The sequence below is a fragment of the Borostomias antarcticus genome, assembly GCF_949987555.1.
Source record: "Borostomias antarcticus genome assembly, chromosome: 11".
In the NCBI taxonomy this organism is placed as follows: Eukaryota; Metazoa; Chordata; class Actinopteri; order Stomiiformes; family Stomiidae; genus Borostomias; species Borostomias antarcticus.
In genome coordinates this window covers 7,367,997-7,387,043 of record NC_140244.1, presented here as the reverse complement: position 1 = coordinate 7,387,043, position 19,047 = coordinate 7,367,997, and the positions used below count along the sequence as shown (strand labels likewise).

The 19,047-nt window shown below is 42.5% G+C and overlaps 1 protein-coding gene across 1 annotated transcript in view; it reads left to right on the top strand.

Moving 5' to 3' along the window:
* grm7 (glutamate metabotropic receptor 7) overlaps positions 1-19,047 on the top strand; it is a gene marked incomplete at both ends in the record, with an annotated part of 314,459 nt that overhangs the window by 273,095 nt on the left and 22,317 nt on the right. The window contains one exon of the mRNA XM_084445591.1: positions 64-999. Coding sequence (XP_084301717.1) covers positions 64-999 — 936 coding nt within the window. The remainder of the gene's footprint in view (positions 1-63; positions 1,000-19,047) is intronic.

Sequence of the window (19,047 nt, the reverse complement as noted above, 5' to 3'; positions counted from 1 at the left end):
TACAGTAGATCAGTCAGTAGATAATTTGGCCCCAAACAAACCTTCTATCTCCCTGTGTTGCAGGTGGAGGACATGCAGTGGCCTGGCGGGAAGCAGGACATCCCCAGCTCCATGTGCAGCCTGCCTTGCCAGACAGGGGAGAGGAAGAAGGTGGTGAAGGGTATACCCTGCTGCTGGCACTGCGAACCTTGTGACGGCTACCAGTACCAGTACGACGAGACCTCCTGCAAGCACTGCTCCTACAACATGAGGCCCAACCCCAACCGCACCACCTGCCAGCCCATTCCCATTGTCAAGCTGGAGTGGCACTCCCCATGGGCCATCATCCCTGTTTTCCTTGCAATGCTTGGCATCATTGCGACCATCTTTGTCATGGCCACGTTCATCCGCTACAATGACACCCCCATCGTACGAGCGTCAGGGCGCGAGCTCAGTTATGTCCTCCTGACTGGCATCTTCCTCTGTTACATCATCACCTTCCTGATGATTGCCAAGCCAGATGTGGGTGTTTGTTCCTTCCGGCGGATTTTCCTGGGTCTGGGAATGTGCATCAGCTACGCTGCACTCCTCACCAAGACCAACCGCATCTACCGCATCTTCGAAGAAGGGAAAAAGTCTGTGACCCCTCCACGCCTGATCAGCCCCACCTCCCAGCTGGCCATCACTTCCAGCCTCATCTCCGTCCAGCTGCTGGGTGTCTTCATCTGGTTCGGGGTGGACCCCCCCAACACCATCATCGACTATGAAGAGCAGAAGACCATGAATCCTGAGCTGGCCAGGGGAATGCTGAAGTGTGACATCACAGACCTCCAGATCATCTGCTCGCTGGGATACAGCATCCTGCTCATGGTGACGTGTACCATCTACGCCATCAAGACCCGAGGGGTGCCGGAGAACTTCAACGAGGCCAAGCCCATTGGCTTCACAATGTATACCACCTGCATTGTGTGGCTGGCCTTCATCCCCATCTTCTTTGGCACAGCCCAGTCGGCTGATAAGGTAGGCATCAGTCATTCTACTGTGTAATATAATTGTACTGTACTATTATTATGATTAGTATTATTATTATTATTATGACACTATGATTTATTACATTACATTACATTCACTTTCAATTCAACATAAAAGAGAACTAGTCACCAGAAATCAGTACAGATACAATACACAGTTCAATGTATGGATTTCATTTGTTTCTCCTTCCATGTTGTGACTGATTATCCTGCAACTTTATGCTCAAGATTCTTTTCCTCGCCAGACCAGAGGGGTATTCCACAAAGCTGGCTAACTAAGTAAGCCTGACTTCTGCACAAAGTAAAACCCAGAAAGCTTCTTTTTTTTTTTTTTTACATTAGTCCATGTTCCAGATTTGAAGTGTCCAGGTTTTACGCATTGCAAAAGTCAGACTTACTCAGTTAGAAGGCTTTGTGAAATCCCCCTCAGTGAGATTCCTAATCTAGCATACTGCATTTATGGCTGAATATCAGCTCTGTATCTCCGCATAGCAGAAGTCTGGTGCTGTAGGTATAATTAGTGAGTCCGAGGCTCTCTAAATGTCTGCGAGAATAGGGGAATTAGGTCCCTACCACAGCATCGGACTATGAGTTAATGGCTCCCAGTGGATTTCTGGACAATATATTTCAATAGATACAATGATGCTTTAGATACTTTAGCAGAGCAGAGCTTTTCTGGCCATCTGACCATCCACATAGTTTTTTCCTTCAAACCGATTACAGCTAGCCCCAGGTACCTTCACGTAGGAGGCTGGTCTTTCACAAGCTGACTTGTAGTGGGGCATTTCTGGCTGACTTGTGTTTCTCTCATTAACATTTTAAATTCTCACTCACTGTTGAATATATTTGAGAAACTGTGGTAAAACAGTTTTGGCAGTGATTTTGGCAGGACTTTAGCAACTGTTAGACTGCGTTGCACTATTGGTTGTGGAGTATAGCTATGGAATGCTGGAGCTGGGAGAAGGAGAATGGAGTGAAGGGGGGAAGGAGTAGGAGAGAAGCCTTCTTATTAGGACAACAGTCTAATCTGAGGGAGGCATGGAGGGAGGTGGATGAAAGAACACTGTGAGAGAAGACAGATACTGCAAGAGAGAAAGAGGAGAGGGATGAGTGGGACATAGATAAAATAGGAGAGCTAGCATGCTGTGTGAAGGCCTGATGTCAGCAGGGAGGGAGAAATGGAGAGAGGGGAGGGAGGGTGTGAGGTAAGCCAGCTGAGTGGAATTGTGACACCTTGGCCTTTGCTGCTTGTCATTACTTACCTGCACACTGTTGAGCTGAATACAAATTAGTGTTTTACTCTCTCCTTCCTTCTTTCTCCCATTCTCTTGCTCTCTCTTTCTCCCCCCCTCTCTCTGTCTCGCTCTCTCTTTCTTCTATCTATCTCTCTCTCTCACACACATACACACACACACACTCTCTCTCTCTCTCCCTCCCTCTCCCCCCCCTCTCTCTCTCTCACACACACAGAAGTGGGCAGGTAACTGCAGGGCCCAGAGTACGGCTGTACTGGAAAGCTGTTTGGTGCACACAATCACTGACAAAGAACAAAACAGACAGGCACACAGACAAGCCTACATATACACACACACACACACACACACACACACACACACACACATTCGATCAAAATAATAATAATAAAAATAAATGTATACTTTAAGATTTGTAATTGTAATCAATTCCTCACTTCCTTAAACTTCAAAACCATTGTTCTAGGGCAAGAACAAACATTTACAACACAAGCTTGTCAATGGCAGTAATAATATATTATACAGCAATATTCTCAGCGTGGCATCCATATATGTAGCCAGCCTGCAAACATCTGTGTGGCTGAAGGCACTTCTTGTTAACTTTTTAGCTCTGGTAGGAGCTCTTATACAGAGAAACCAGCCTGTATTGTATGTTATTTGTGCAATTGTATTTGGGCTATTTGTGTGCTAGCAAGAATACTGTACTGCTTAAAGTCGCACCGAAAGGGAAGTTGGAGAATACCTTGCTTCCGTACTTTGACGTATTTCCGCCTGAAACGGGCTGCAAGGGCGGGACATAATTTCATTGGAAGGTTATCGAGCAGGTGGGATATTCAACACTTGAGGCTGCAGAGTAGTTACGTTTTGATTGACAGGGTGGATGTCGTGAGATTATTGGCCTAAAATCTAAGGTACCTGGTGTCGTAATTGCACGTGACCTACCGTTTTCCAGGAAGTAAGAAATTCTATACTTTGATATAAGATTACAACAAAAGTAGAATTTTTTAATTTTTTGGGCATACATCGTTGAATAGGTGAACACTATGACCAATTATGTGAACCAAAATGGGACAGAATGCTTTTTTCATTCCTGTGCGACTTTAAGTTTGGCAATTTGTGTGCTAGTATATAGCATACATTTATTCAATATGGTAAGTTACCCATCCCCATCAACCTTATCATTACTACTACTACTACTAATACTACTACTATGGCAGTAAATGCAAGTTGAATTGAAGGATGAAGGCACTGTGCATCAAATCCTAGGTTAAGAGTGTAACACAGTGTAATAATAATCTCAACCTTGAGGGTCTTTATTGACCACACAGTGAGATACAAAACACACATGAGTGAGGAGCGACACAGCACACACAACACACACACACACACGTCTTCAGTGGTCTCTGGTGGAAATTGTTCCCTGCATTTATCCCATCCTTGCCGTCCTCCTCCAAGGGCAGGAAGGAGCAGTGGGTAGCCATCGCTCATGGTGCCCGGGGAGTTACTACTTTAACTTGTTTGCAAAAATCAAACATTGATACTAGTGTTGCATTTGCACAGATGCATGTGGATCTCAATTGTAAAATCTGTCCCCTGTTGGAGGGAGCTAAAGACCAGTATTCTCTCTTTGTCCTGGGTGAAGCAGGCTTTAGATCGATCTATCTATCTATCTATCTATCTATCTATCTTTCTATCTTTCCATCTATCTTTCTATCTTTCCATCTATCTATCTATCTATCTATCTATCTATCTATCTATCTATCTATCTATCTATCTATCTATCTATCTATCTATCTATCTATCTATCTATCTATCTGTGTGTATATATATACGAGGTGCGACCGAAAAGTCCCCGGATTGTGTCAGCTACGCTCATGCCTTGAAAAAAATATGATATCCCTTTGTTGCTCTATATCTCACGACTATTCTGGTATAATATTGTTCACCTCACTCAATCGGTGCTTCTGTGACAGGCTGTTTTGTAGAGTGTCGCAGGGGTAGCTTGTCACAGTTGTGGCACTTTTCTCTACCAACTCCCAAAACTCAATAATTTTATAACAATAAAGAAAGTACACTCTCAAAACATTTTTATTACAGAATCTGCAGAGAAATTACACATTGTCCCCCTCAAACTAGTCCCCCCCCAGAGTTAATGCACTTCACCTCCGTGGAAGAGATTAAAGCCACCGTGCGTGGGGAACTAAGGGGGCTCAAAGAGGAGGACTTTGCCAAGTGCTTCCATGGGTGGCAAAAGCGAATGCAGAAGTGCATTAACTCTGGGGGGGACTACTTTGAGGGGGACAATGTGTAATTTCTCTGCAGATTCTGTAATAAAAATGGTTTGAGAGTGTACTTTATTGTAATAAAATTGTTGAGTTTTGGGTGTTGGTAGAGAAAAGTGCCACAACTGTGACAAGCTACCCCTGCGACACTCTACAAAACAGCCTGTCACAGAAGCACCGATTGAGTGAGGTGAACAATATTATACCAGAATAGTCGTGAGATATAGCGCAACAAAGGGATATCATTGTTTTTTCAATTCAAATAGAGGCAAAAGCGTGGCTGACACAATCCGGGGATTTTTCGGTCGCACCTCGTATATATATACATAGGCATTAATATGGAGTTGGTCCCCCCCTTTGCAGCTATAACAGCTTCCACTCTTCTGTGAAGCCTTTCTACAAGATGTTGGAGTATGTCTGTGGGAATTTTTGCCTATTCATCCAGAAGAGCATTCGTGAGGTCAGACACTGATGTTGGACACATATGCACAGTATATACTGTATAATGAATAATTACATTTAATCACCTAACTAAATGAATGTGCTATCAAGCTGACATTGCTAGCTAGCCATGAACAAAGTGTAGGATACTGCATATTTGTTGTACAACATATCAATTGTCCAGTTGTCTATTTGCCAACAAACTGTTTATGATAGCCAGACACCTCATTGTCCCTTAAAGGGACGTGGTATATCACTGTCAGTCGTACCATCACATTCATTCAAGTGACAACTACCACGCATATTCGACGTGAAAGAAGTTCTTGATTTGGGGACAATGAGATGTTTTACAAGCAAGCCAGCCTTTTAGTCAAAAACACAGTTACATTTCACTGTTTATTATCCATAGGCAAAGTTATTGACAGAAACGCTTGCTAGCATAAAATTAGCTTTCTGGGTCATTGTCACTTGAATCAGTCAAGTGATGGGTGGTTGTCAAGCAGTTGTAGGGGGACTATATGAACGTCAGCAGTGTGCAAATCACAAGTAATGAGTACATGGCACAATTGCTTGTATTTGCATTTATATAATATTGTTGGCAAATGACCGGGATAATCAAATCGTAGGTGTGCGTTACACAGTTTTAAGTCACTTCGCGGAGGCTGTTCCTCCATGTCATGCACACCTGCATTGAATCTATCATAAAGAAATTGATACTAGCCTAAATTAAATTCTACCACAGGTACCAAGGATTCAACAACAATCTCTTTTTAGATTTGACATGTTGAAGACATGAAACAATGATATTTCCTTTTAAAACCCGCTATAAACCATATTGCTTGGTCTACTGTATCTGTACCTGCTTTAATGCATGAACCAGCCCAGGACAGAACCCTTGAGCAGTGGGATTACCTTTACTTTAATACCCATACAGTATACTGGTCAAAGCGACTTGGCCTGACCTGACCTAGAGGGAATAGAAGGTACAGGGGCACATCGGTGGGATCACACTTCTGTGTGGCATGATTGTTATGGCAGGATCATCCTGGATTTAGCTTAGGGGGGGTAGGGGAATGAGAGAGGGAGAGAGAGGGGGTGGGGAGGAAGAGGTGGTTGGGATCTGTGGACTGGAATGTGGCATATAGTTTATATGGGTGCAGGGGGACAAGTGCTGGCATGTTAGCAATTATTATATCAGGAGAGAGAGAGAGAGAGAGAGAGAGAGAGGTGGTCTGAAAAACGCTGTCCCTGGAGACTTGTGTGTGTGGTCTTTATGTAAAATGGATCCATCAAGGTCAGAGAGCCTGCACTTTATAATGAAGACCAAACCCTGGTATCCCACCCCCCCCCCCCCCTCTCATTTCTGGTTTAGCTGAATGATGGAGTGATAGAGTGAGGAAAACATTTGCAATGCATGAAACAATCATGCAGTCTGCATTATATGACATCTATTGATGCATGGGCTTTCACCTCTCCTCTCCTGTCCTCTCCACCATTTTCTTTTTTACAGTCATTAAGCAGACGCTTTTATCCTAAATTACTAACAATAATTGCATTTAACATAGGAAAAGCCAATGTATTACTACTTGCCAGAACTCACAAGTGCATCTTCTTTCTAAAACAAGTGACTAAGAGCATAATCTAGTGCTGAAGGCAAAGTGCAAAAATAGCAATCTAAAATACAATAAGTGCTTAGGAGGGAGGCTTGTTGTCACTCTCCTCTCCTCTCATATCATACACAGAGAGAGCCCATGGGTTTACCAGTGTGCTCAGTGGAAGCTAGCTCTCCGGCTGCATCCCTGTGTGTAAAATGCCACGGTGCAGCAGCTGTCTGTGTAGCAGGGTTGTGTGCATAATAATGTTATTGCCTAGGTAAAGAACACAGCCACACAGTCAGGTCACACCTGAGGCCCAATCTCTCTGTCCCTCTTCTCTCGTCCCCTGTCCTCTCCTCTCTTTCTAATGGCCAGGCTATATCTGACCATGTCATTCATCGTGTTATTGTGTATCCTCCTTTGATGTTGTATCATACAGGAGCTTTAAAATGCTGAATGTTCTCATCCCGTTGATGGGGGGGGGGGTTACTGCAGGTAGCGATAGCAGCTCTGTCTGACACAGCTGCTGTTACTGTCTGTGTAATAAGACACCGGGCTAGCCTCAGACACATAGTCAATACAGCAGGGCTGGGACATGGTAGGGGGAAGATGGTTTATGTTGTGTTTCTAGCTTTGTGACACTGGGTGACATTTTCAGAGTGCTAGGCAATGCGCAAAGTACAGTAATAAATCAGATATATGAACCAGGATGTCTTTGTTTGCAAACCCCCTGAGTAAGTTCTACTGTACTGTACATTTGCATCTCTGTTCATCTGAAGTGAACGAACCTAAGTGTTTTCGATTTTTGGGTGAATTTGTCAGACTGACCAATATGGCTGCCAGGTGAATAAGGCGAATTGTATAATCAAACCTGGTCCAATTACAAACATAATAATACAATTAAGCACCTGGTGGGAATAACGCCTGCAGGGGCCATTTCATTCCTGTTCTCAGGCTGGGGTGAGAGAGTGTCAGATAAGCAAATAACACTTGAATCAGGATTTTTGCACCTATTACAACCAAGAGACGAAATCTTAGCAGACAGGGGATTTTTGATCAGGGATGAACTGGCTGCATATGGGGCCACCTTGCGTATGCCAAGTTTCACCAAAGGAAAGAGTCAGTTACCTGCTTGTGAGGTAGATTCGTCAAAACAACTGTCGCGTGTGAGAATACACGTAGAGAGGGTTATAAGTACTTATATGGGCACTTGATTTCCACAACCCCTTCCCCACAGCAATCCCATACCACTTTACCATCCGGAGATGCGCCAAGGTGTGGTTCATCAGGTCGTATCACAAAACCACAGAGGCTAACTTTTACATTTTGATGAGGTTTGTTGACCTACTTGGTATAGCACTGCATAGCAATTTTCTCATTCTCTCTTCCCCATACAACTGCTGGAACCTGTATGTTGCTGTCATGGTAGTGCATGGTTTTCATCACGGTGCTTTTGTGTAAATGGTCACCTTTACATACGCTATAAAATGTTGTGCTAGTAATTCTGCCTGCCCTGTGAGTGTGCCAGTCTTTGGGACTATTTTGTCGTGGCTTCGTCTCTCAAACTGGTCAGGGTGGATGATTCGTTTCATGTTGAGATAGGCCTCCTCACATTTCTCTCTTATGTCCACTGGTGCCTGCTGTCTGAGTGTGGGCTCATACATGGCAGTGAGTGGCTCTGGCAACTCTGGAGGATCCTCTACTTCAGGGATGTCAAACTCAAATACACAGTGGGCCAAAATGTAAAACTTGAACAAAGTCGCGGGCCAACATTGAACAAATGAAAATTTTAGTATGGACCCAAACAAGTTTTGCTTTAACATTAACATGCACTTATCACTTTCGCTTTTGGTGCGCATCAATGGTGTGCACTAACATATGTGAATACGCCCTCAGACACAAGTGTTGGTGCTCCATCTGCTCAGTAGAGAAGCTTGTAAAACCCTGACTGTCCTACAGCCAGGCAGACAGACAGACAGCCGGCATACAGACAGCCAGGCAGACAGACAGGCCGGCAAGAAGTCAGACAGGATTGAATGAACAGGAACAGAGCAAACACAGCGGCCGGCTACTGTAGGTCAACACAGGTGTCTCTATCACAGTGAGACGTTACATAACGTAAAGCTTCTGTTTTCTGCCTTTCTTTTTGCCATTTTTAAGAAGGGGTAACACGGTTACAGTTGTAGTATGAGATGCTATGACTACTGTCACAGAAGAGAGGGCGTTTCTGGGTCCTGTCTTGATTGACGTGCCAAAACAACAGCAGAGCATTATGGGATTTGTAGTATTAGCGGTGAATGCGCTGTATAATACTGGCGGGCCAGCTTTAGTAGTCATTTGGTATTGCCTCGCGGGCCAAATATAATTACACTGCGGGCCAAATTTGGCCCGCGGGCCAGAGTTTGACACCCCTGCTCTTCTTGCTCAGACTCTGATGCTGTGTCACTGTCGATGTTTTCCATGCTTGTAAGAACGGCAGTTTCAGGGGCAATCACACAGAGTTCTTGGATGTCTTCATCTGTGAGTTCTAGAGGAAGGAAATAAGACAACAATATTTAACACACATTCTCTTGGATGATTGGCATTTTATGAATATATATGTGTATGGTCTTGTTGCTTTTGTATATTTTGCTGTATGTAAAGTTGTGTTGAGACTTAATTATGCACTTTAAATACAGTTTGACTTGATTTCATAGTGAACCTAAATCTGTAAGTAATGACATCTTAATCATTGTTTACTCAGAACTCTATCTTGACTCTCACTTTGTTTCTCTTGACAAAGAAACAAAACTGATCTATACTGGCACATGCCTCTAGCACTCCTACTGAACCTCCTGGCTTTGGCCGAGACTGCTGTCAAATGTCTTGTTGACAGCAGTGACGGCATTGACAGCATATACTTAGCTATCTCGTTCGAACAACTTTTTTATTTTACCCGTCAGGGCTTCCGCAAGTTCAAGACCAGCGAAAGTGGTTTATTTTCTGTCCTCCTACTTCTCCACATCGAGCTTCAATTTTTCCATCTTACTAATTCATCTTGAGTTCTAGACTCCTCTTGTATAGAGTCCAGTGGCGTCTGAGCCAGCGAAGCAACCGCACACATTTTTTGCATGCCCTGACGTTTCTAGGCACCAGAAGGGCCCTTGAGCAGTTAAACCAGCCAAAACGAACCTCGAACCAGGACGCCTTGGGATACGACCGGAGCTATGTTTTGGGCTAATGGGCAGACATTAGGGCATTAACATTAGCTATGGTTAACATTAGCTAAGTGGGTTAGTACATTTATCATTAGTACATTTGAAAATATACAAAAACTATAGGAATAGGCCTACAGATGTGGGAACATAAGAATGTAACTTGACCCGCGGTATTCTAACAGGCGCTTTACGGCATTCCGCACCACCGCTCGCCTGCCCATAGGGGCGCAGTAATACCACTCATTGACCCATTGCTGTAGCTCATCTCGCACATTAGATGAGCCTACCGTTCTCAAACTCCTTGTTCTCTGTCTGGTTGTAATTTAATTATTACGAACAAAGCCTATCTATTTATAGTTTCTATCTCTGTAACTGTCGCCAGGTCTATATCTGTTAACTGTCGGGACAAGTAGAAGTTTAATACATTAGGCTGAGTGTTCTCATATGGAACATGGCATCAGGACGAGTAAGATGTCTAACGGAGATGACCAGAGATGTGTTTGAAATGGTTCACTCACTCCCTCCCTATTACCATGGATGTATTGAGTGCGACTCATAGTGAACTACATGGGGAATGATTTAACAGTTTTGGGACACTACATGGAATATAACTGCGTAAGATATTCATGACTCAAACAAGCAGACGCGCCGATCACTGATGGCAGCAGGTTGAAATATCAGGTAGTATTCAGGTTCCATGTTTAGTTGAATGATAAATCCCATATAAATGGTTGGAATTCTAATGATGTGCAAGTGTGATTTTGTCAACATTAGTGCTGTCTGCTAATAGCAGCCTGTGAAGCTGCACGATAAGACCGTGATAGCAAGTTAGCTCACGACAGCGGCTTCCATAATATTAATGGTAGCTGTCGGTGGCTAAAAAGCAGATAGCTAACTTTACAACGTTGATTCCTGTAGCTATTTAGATTTTGATGCTATTAGTTCAACTTCTGTTTCTCGGGCAGGAACGGAGACGAACTCGCATTAGCAGCAAAGCAGCTAGAGGAATGATCTTAACATTAGCTAACTGCTTTAGCTACTGCTAGCTACCGTCTTCTTCACTTCTCCTTTGGTAAAACATGACACCGTTGTGTTGTGGTATTGTGGAGGGCTTAGGCAGAAGCAGGAAGAGAAACCACTTTTGCCCCATATAAGTAAAATAATGGTCTCATAAGCATTTTCGATTGTAAAATTGTGTTCACTTGTTTTAGTTTGCAAACATATGCAATTTTCTTAGCATTCCCAGCTTTGTATGTAGTTTTAATGTGAAAGATACATCTTGAATGCAGTCAAGACAAATTATTTTGCCTCATAACTTTTGTCAAACCCCCTGGTTCCAGTCAATTGGATTATAGGCTATAGGCTACTTTCGTTTACAATGACGTTACCTTATGAACACAAATGGCTTAACCTATAGGCCTACATAAAAACAATAGCCTAAAACCATGTTTATTTACAATGTATTTTCTTTCATTGATAGCATGCCAATAGGGTGAGGAAAACGACGCGCGGTCTCTTTAGCCCTGAGACCATCAGGCAGGCAGCTCAGGAGGTCGTTGAAGGCTTTATATATTATTATGATATTATGTCTAATAATACATTCGTTGAAAGTACACAGGCTGATCTACTATACGGAATTGGAACGAGGAGTGTTCTCATATGGAACTAGGCTGCACACGCCCGCCCGCGACAAGAGCTGAATTGTAGTCAGCTTTCCCCGCTGCGCGCAGGACGCGTGCGTCCCCCGCTGATCCGAGCGAGAACGCAGGCGGAATGTCGCTCCCCGTCTGAAACGGCCTTGACTCCCAAGGTCTTTCATATTGAAATTCTCTTGATGATCTGGGGATGCGAGACGTTTTAAGGGAGTGCATCAGTCGTGAGCCTTGACAGTAGGCTACCAGCCTGCGCTGCGCTCAGCACAAAGTTGGATGAATGGATGGACTTTTTGGAATCCTGGAAAATGTTTATTGCGCTCTAAAATCATGAAAGCATAAATGTAAAAATGCAGCAACAGAAGTAGTCTAGATGAGATGGTGGTTTAAATGAATGGCAACACATAAATTGAGACATAAATTGAGACTGGTGATAATGCTGATAATCTACAGTAGGGCCTACCTCTGGCTGAGTTCATGGTTACAGCCATTCATCTCTTAAACATTGGCCTATACAATACTTGCACAATCTACTTTGGACGTTAATCCATCCATCTATCAATCAAACTAGCGAATTCAATGGCCGGTCATGGCAAAGCACCCGCTAACGCAGGCTACCCCCCTCCCCACGATCCAGGGCTAGGAAACCGGTTCATCCAGTTTATTTGAATATAAAAGAATTTGGGGGGGGGGGGGTTACAAAAGTCTAGTCCAGGTTCGCTGGCGAGTGACGAACTAGTCAGATGGCGCATGCATGTGTGGACATTGTAGGCCGATTCTGTAAAACCTAAAGAATAAAAGTAGGCTACGTTCAACATTCATTGGAGTGGTCCAGTTGGATAGGCTAGTCTAATCTAAATAAATTGAGGACCTGTATTTTCAGTGTTTGCTGGTAGCGGACTGCATCGATCAATGCAATGACTCCATGTTTTTCAATTTTACCCTTTTCATCAATAAAACATCATTTTTACAACCATGTCTCATTGATTGGGAAGGCATTTAGAGCTGCCGGTCTATTAGCCTACATTCGGACTCAGAGGATGACATAACAGTTTATTGAGAAACAATTGGCTATATAAAGAAATACCACAATGCATGTAGTCTAGATATATTACATTATGGTTATACACTTTATGGTAGACTGCCCTCTCGCTCGCTAAGCAGGCTACATTGTGGCTGTTTTGTTCATCGCCTATAGGCTACACATTAGAAAAATGTTTTTTTTTATATAGACCTAGAAGGAATCAGAATATGTGGAAATTTAATTTTAGCCTATTTTAATACAATTCAAATTCTGCTTAGAGATTTATTTTCAACGGACATTACGACCTGAGCATAATTAATAATTATCTAAGTTAATATAGGCCTATGAGAACGCAACGCTTTTTACGATAGGCTAGGCCTATGCGTCTTGTGATTGTACTGTAGCCTAGGCTACAACTTAAGGCTTGCCCTATTGAATTCATTTTATAGCCTACTAGGCTACTCATTATTATCGAATTATCTAGTTGATATATGAATAAAACAATAAGCCGTTTTAATGGCTATGGGCTACTAGTTGTAGCTATATGATGCGCTCTGCTCTTATACGCACGGTTGAGGCGGCAGCTCAAATACACTTCGCACATATCCTCTGCTATAGCCTCTCACAGACAGCTAGGTGCACTTCATGCATTGGTAGACAGTTCTGTTCTTGCTGCAGCTTGTCTTCACCATGCAAGTATTTTTTGGGGGGTATTCTTCTGTGGACACTGCGAGGGGCGCCGCAGGTGGCTGTTTGGACGCCAGAGCGCGCAGCTCTTCAGCCAACTGGAGGATGTCGCGTCTGGGGAGGCTCTGTGTCTCTCCACCATTCCCCAGCGAGTCCAAGCTCCCTCAATGAATAATACTTATTTATAATAGCCTACATAGCGCGAAACTGTGCATATAATAGGCTGTAGCCAGCGCGAAACTGCGCATTCCCTATAGCCGTTCATTGAACAGCTGGCGGCCGGTATAAATAAAAAAAAACATACACGATATTTTGTTATTTGAATAATCTTGAATATATATATATATATTCAAGATCATTCAAATAACAAAATATTGTGTATGTTTTTTTCATTTATAATTTAACAATAGGGGGTGCAACAGAACACAATTTTAGGGAAAGTCATTGACAGGCGGACTTCAATGCTTTATTAAAATATAGTTATGTGCAAATGAAAACCCACAATCGTCCTATGGACCTTACCACGATTTTGGAAATCAGATAAAGGCGTTCACAAGACCATTTCAATAATCGCATTATTACAATTATCGGTTGATGTCTCACTGTCAAACCTGCCGCTATGCACAAGATAGTTAATGTCCGGATATGATTGGCAATGAGTGATCTTTACTCATGGCGACTATTTCAATTTTGTATGGATCCACACCTCCGATCAAGATTATTTTTTCTTTGTATCGTGCTGAAGCCATATAGCCTACTGCGCTCAGACTTGGCTACATTAGCTGGTGCCCTGTCTTCAAATTTACTTCCGGGGTTTACGAGTAGCCTACCAGTTGAATGCGTTCCAGAAACAAAACGCAAAACCCTCACGTTCACCACATCTTTACTAACAAATATATTTACAATACTGTTATTTTGCGCATTTGACTTAACAGACACCACGTCTTGACCCGACGTCAGTTGCCGAGATAGATAGGCTACTGTAGGCCTAGATATATTATAGGTGTTCGTAATAATTAAATACATCGAGATGGAGAAAACATGGGTTTGAGAACAAGGTAATAATAACAATTAAACGTTATTTGTATAGCCCCTTTCATACAGATAAATTCAGCTCAAAGTGCTTTACAACAGAGCATTTATATTAAAGAATGTGAAATTTAATGATGCTTCATTCGTAGACTATAGGAGAAAAACACTGAGCCCAGCCTGCTAAATCTACTCAAAGACGCCACCTGGCGGTGGTGCATCACTAAAACGAAATAACACCCGTCTGAAATCCCACGAGATTTCCAACGGGATTTCCCTGCCAAATACCGCGAGGTGAAATGCTGCAGCATGTGACATTTCTAACTTCCCACATCTGTACACTGTTACACTGCGTTCACTTCACATTATAAAAACCAAACAGGTGATGTATGAGTTTGAGCTATATAGTAGGCATATCTTAGTGGATACTAGGCTATAGCCTAGTTAATATCAACTTCGAAATAAAAATAACAGAAGTCACGAAGGAATCATTACAGCTAAGCAAGTGTGCGTCTGTGCTGTGAAATGATGAGTGGCTATTATGGGGAAAAAAACAGTCTGAAAGTCGATGGATCTGGTATGGGTATGTCAGGCTTACCTTGGAATATAGGAGCAATCGTCACTGATAGAGACCTCACATTAATAAATTATAGCTACACTTGCTTTATTTAAGTGTCCCTTGCACAGGGGAGTGTCCAGACCTTTTTGACTAGGGTGGCACAAGTGGGGCATGCACAAACTTTTTGGTGCATGATGGAGCAAATCACGCATGCAGATTGTGCCCAGTTTTGAAGTTCTCATTAACCATAGCCTACTAATTGCACCATCTCACAGTACATATGCACACATCCAAAGAAAAGGTCTTGCATCTCAACCAACACTACATAGCAGATGATAGTATGATCAAATGTGTGCTTACCATTCTGTTTATTTGCCCGAAACAGGCCACACAACATCCATACAGCCCTCTATGTAGAGTTTTGCAGGTAGTTAGTCATGCAAATCGTCTATACCCTACCCGTGTAGTATAGATAGATACATATATACGTCAAAATAAATCTGTACAACAGCTTCCTGCCTGTAGCTATACTACATAAATGGCCATTAGGTGGCAATAACCAGTAATATAAAGAGCACCCTTAAAACAAAATAAAATCACAATGAGAATAAAATAGTCTTTTCATTGTGTACCTGTTTTGTCCCTATAGGTCCCTGCCCCTGAAGAAATAATAATGCAAATCTTTCAATGAAAAGCAGTTTACACCAAACAACATTTGAACAGGCTGAAGTATTAAGTATATTCAAGGCTTCTACTAAGCTTATAGCTACCAAACACAGTCCAGTTAGCTATACTTCTAATGTTAGCTCTAGCATCATGTCAGAGGGCAGCAATCTAGCTAACTAGTCTCAGCTGAGGCTACAAGCTAACTGCTTGGTTCCACTGGGTCCGTTAGCGTCAGCGTCAACCATAAACTAACAGACGCTAAGGAAATGAATCCATTGTAATTAATGACAGCGACTCGTTCTATTAATACATCCATGCAGCGGCTCCACTGCAGCCGTGGCGTTCGATGCCTGCGCCCGACGTTAGAGATCGCCAAGGTTCATTTCTTGATTTTTGACGGATGCCGACAGCTGACGCTGACAGATGCAGTGGAGCCAAGGGGTAACAGCCACAGTGGTTGGTGGACTGTGAAATTGTTAGACTCATTACAGTACAAGTCATATGCCATTAGAATTCTAATTGATAGCAGTCAGCTTTTTTTATTTGTAGATTTATATACAGTAATACAGGGGCTGGTCTGGTGTTCTCCTCAAGGCCTGGCTGTGACTTATATCACCATTGTCTTTGATCGATACCTGTATACTAGCGGCTTGTTTGGATGAACTGTCCATATATAAACATTGTGATTTTGTTACTTTTTGGTTTCATGCTCTCCTCATTATGTACACAGTAGAAATATTCTGTGTACAGGCTCTCTACATTCTCACACCAGAGAAAAGGTGTATTACACTATTTTGTCTCTACTCTTTGACCCAGCAACCTGCTCACTCACACCAGCTGGTGAGTGAAAGCATATTTTATCTTCCTGCTATTACTTTGTGGTGCTTGGCCATTGTTGTCATAGAATGGATCTGTAGTTTATTTTGTGTATCCCTAATAACTTGCTTGTATCGGCCCAAATATAACTTATTTAGGCCGACAATAACTTGTAATTGCCCTCCTCTTGTTCTCCTAGAAACCTCCCATCAGGGCATGCACTGAAAGTGTACCAAAACAAAATCAATACCCACCAGATGCCACTGCCCACCCCTCTAACGTCCTCTGCACATTCCAGCTTGTGATTCTAACCCCAGGTATTTTGCAGACATTGCACAAATCTTAAGGAGCTATCCTGCTATAAAACATATAATCTGCCAGTATGCAGGCCCACTGGTGTGTACAGGATAAGGCTATATCAAGGCTATATTGTATGCAAAGCAGCAGTAGGGTTCAGCTAGAGCACTACTCCCCTGAGAGTCAATGCCTGTAGATCACTCTTCTATAGTATTACCAGACCGGTATCCATGTTTTCACTCCCGGAAGGCAGCTAGGCGTGCATATAAATGCTATATACATTATAAACGACATGTAATTCTAAACTGACACACACACACACAAATGTCTAAACATTAATATGATGGTGTAATACCAGGAAGCTGGTGTGTTTATGCATGTGTATTCTACATTATGTCTGTGATTGTGTACTGTGTGTGTGTGTGCATGTGTGTGAATGCACATCTGCACAGAGGGATATGTAGCTGCAGAAGGTTTCTGACAGTCAGTATTGAGCTCTGCAAGACCTTCGGGCTGCTTTTCATTAGCTGACACATGTAATAACAGCAGAAATATCACTGGAGCCGACTAGTCAGCAGGGCAGCAATGCTATCATACACTCTCTTTTCTCCCTCACAGTGTGGTAAGAGAACCTTCTCTCACCCCTCTCCTTTCTCTCGTTACCCATCTCTACACCCACACTGACATAACATACAAGAACAGCAGTGGGCTTTCATGAAATCTCTCTTCCAGGCCACCCATGTTTAACCTTCCTCTCCTTTCTCCTCTCACTTTACCCATGTCTACACCCACAGCCCTCCCACGCTTATCTCACTCCTCTCCCACATCTCTCTACCCACAGATGGACCAACATAATGTCCATCTTTCCACACCTCTATCATCACACCACAAAAAATACATAAAATACACAAAACCTCTGGTGGGCAGGCATCTATACGTTTTTTTGTTGTTGTTTTACAAAAAACGTAAAGGTAATAAAGGATAACAATGAAGCTTATTTTGTAGCTCAAAATGTCTTCTAAACAATTCTGGTTTTCAAATCTAACAGCGTTAAGTTGTTTTCAGACCAAAAAGCGAATACGAAAAGCGGAAAATAAATTGAGAATTTTGCCTAATTAATTTCCACGGCCAAACCTTTCACACCAAGCGCGGTACGAAAAATTCCGTTCCAAACAGAATTTGCGGTAAATAAAAACTCCATGTCAATCATTTTCATTCAGTCATCACGAGCCAGATGCTCCACCGACCACTTTTGCACCTAGGCTACTTTTGCAACAAAGTGTCACAAATCAAATTGTATTCAGCGCTTCAATGTTGCATCCAACACATCGAAATAGCTGCAGTTGCATAGGCCTATTGACTGGTTACTTGCAACGCACGTGACAATTTCTCGAGCAGGATAACCACCCCCCAAAAAATAACGTTTTTTCCATTGATCACCAAGTTACTAGCGACTCACTACAGTAAAGGAAATATCGATCTGTATCTCTTCAGACAAGCTTATCTATTTGGTAGAGCAATATCCAAACTTGTACAGTATAAGAAGCTAAGCACCTAGAAGGACACTGAAATGAAGGACAATATCTAGGGAAGGGTTGCTGAACAACTTGGGATAAGTAGCGATAAATGTACTAACCCACTTAGCTAATGTTAACCATAGCTAAAGTTAATGGCCTAATGTTAGCTGTCGACGTTGTTGTAACAGTCTGATTTTGCTATAGGCTATAACGTTATCAGAAACCTTCGAGGTCATTGTGAAAACAAGTAGGTTAGCTAACTCCAATCACTGCTGTCTGCTGCTATAGCTACGCTAACAGTACTGCAAGTTGGCCTCTAGCCTATTACAGAGTGGTCTACAAGTAGGCACGTTAGATCTAGACCGTCCAGGTTCATTAGGCTGCAGTAGGGACCTAATCATAGCTATTCTGTGATCTCCCACACCAAAAAGAGGATTTATGCAGACAGGCTCTTCAACAGGCTCTCATGCTGTGCTGTCAGCATGTTTGGCTTGCCGTCATTTGATTGTGACGTGCCTGTCGGGCCAGAGAAATCTGCCGAAAAATCATTTGCGGAAAAAATAAATATTGCTTTTGGAACGCGGACATTTCACGTTTGGTGTGAAGAGACTAATTGAGAAATATGGGTTTTGATTTTATTTTGTTTTTTCGCAAGAATATTCACGTTTGGTGTGAAAATACCTTTATGTCAGTTTTAAACTGGCTTATTTTGACGATAGCGCTACCCAAATGTACAGTAATGTTTACAGTCAGACATTATGAATGGAATGCTCACACAACATTTTCAGGGTGAGACTTAACAGAATTAATAGTGATGATTTGAAGTTGTTTGTATATAACTAAATATGCACATAAAAATATGGATGTCGACTTTATGATATTATGTACTGTAATTGTAGGAGAGTCGGTTACTTTTCAGTTTTAAATGTCGCTAGTACAAGGCAGAAATTAGTCTTGTTGCAGTGCTTGTGGCGTTAATAGATACCCATTCGAGGGTGGGCACTAAAAGATACCCATACACT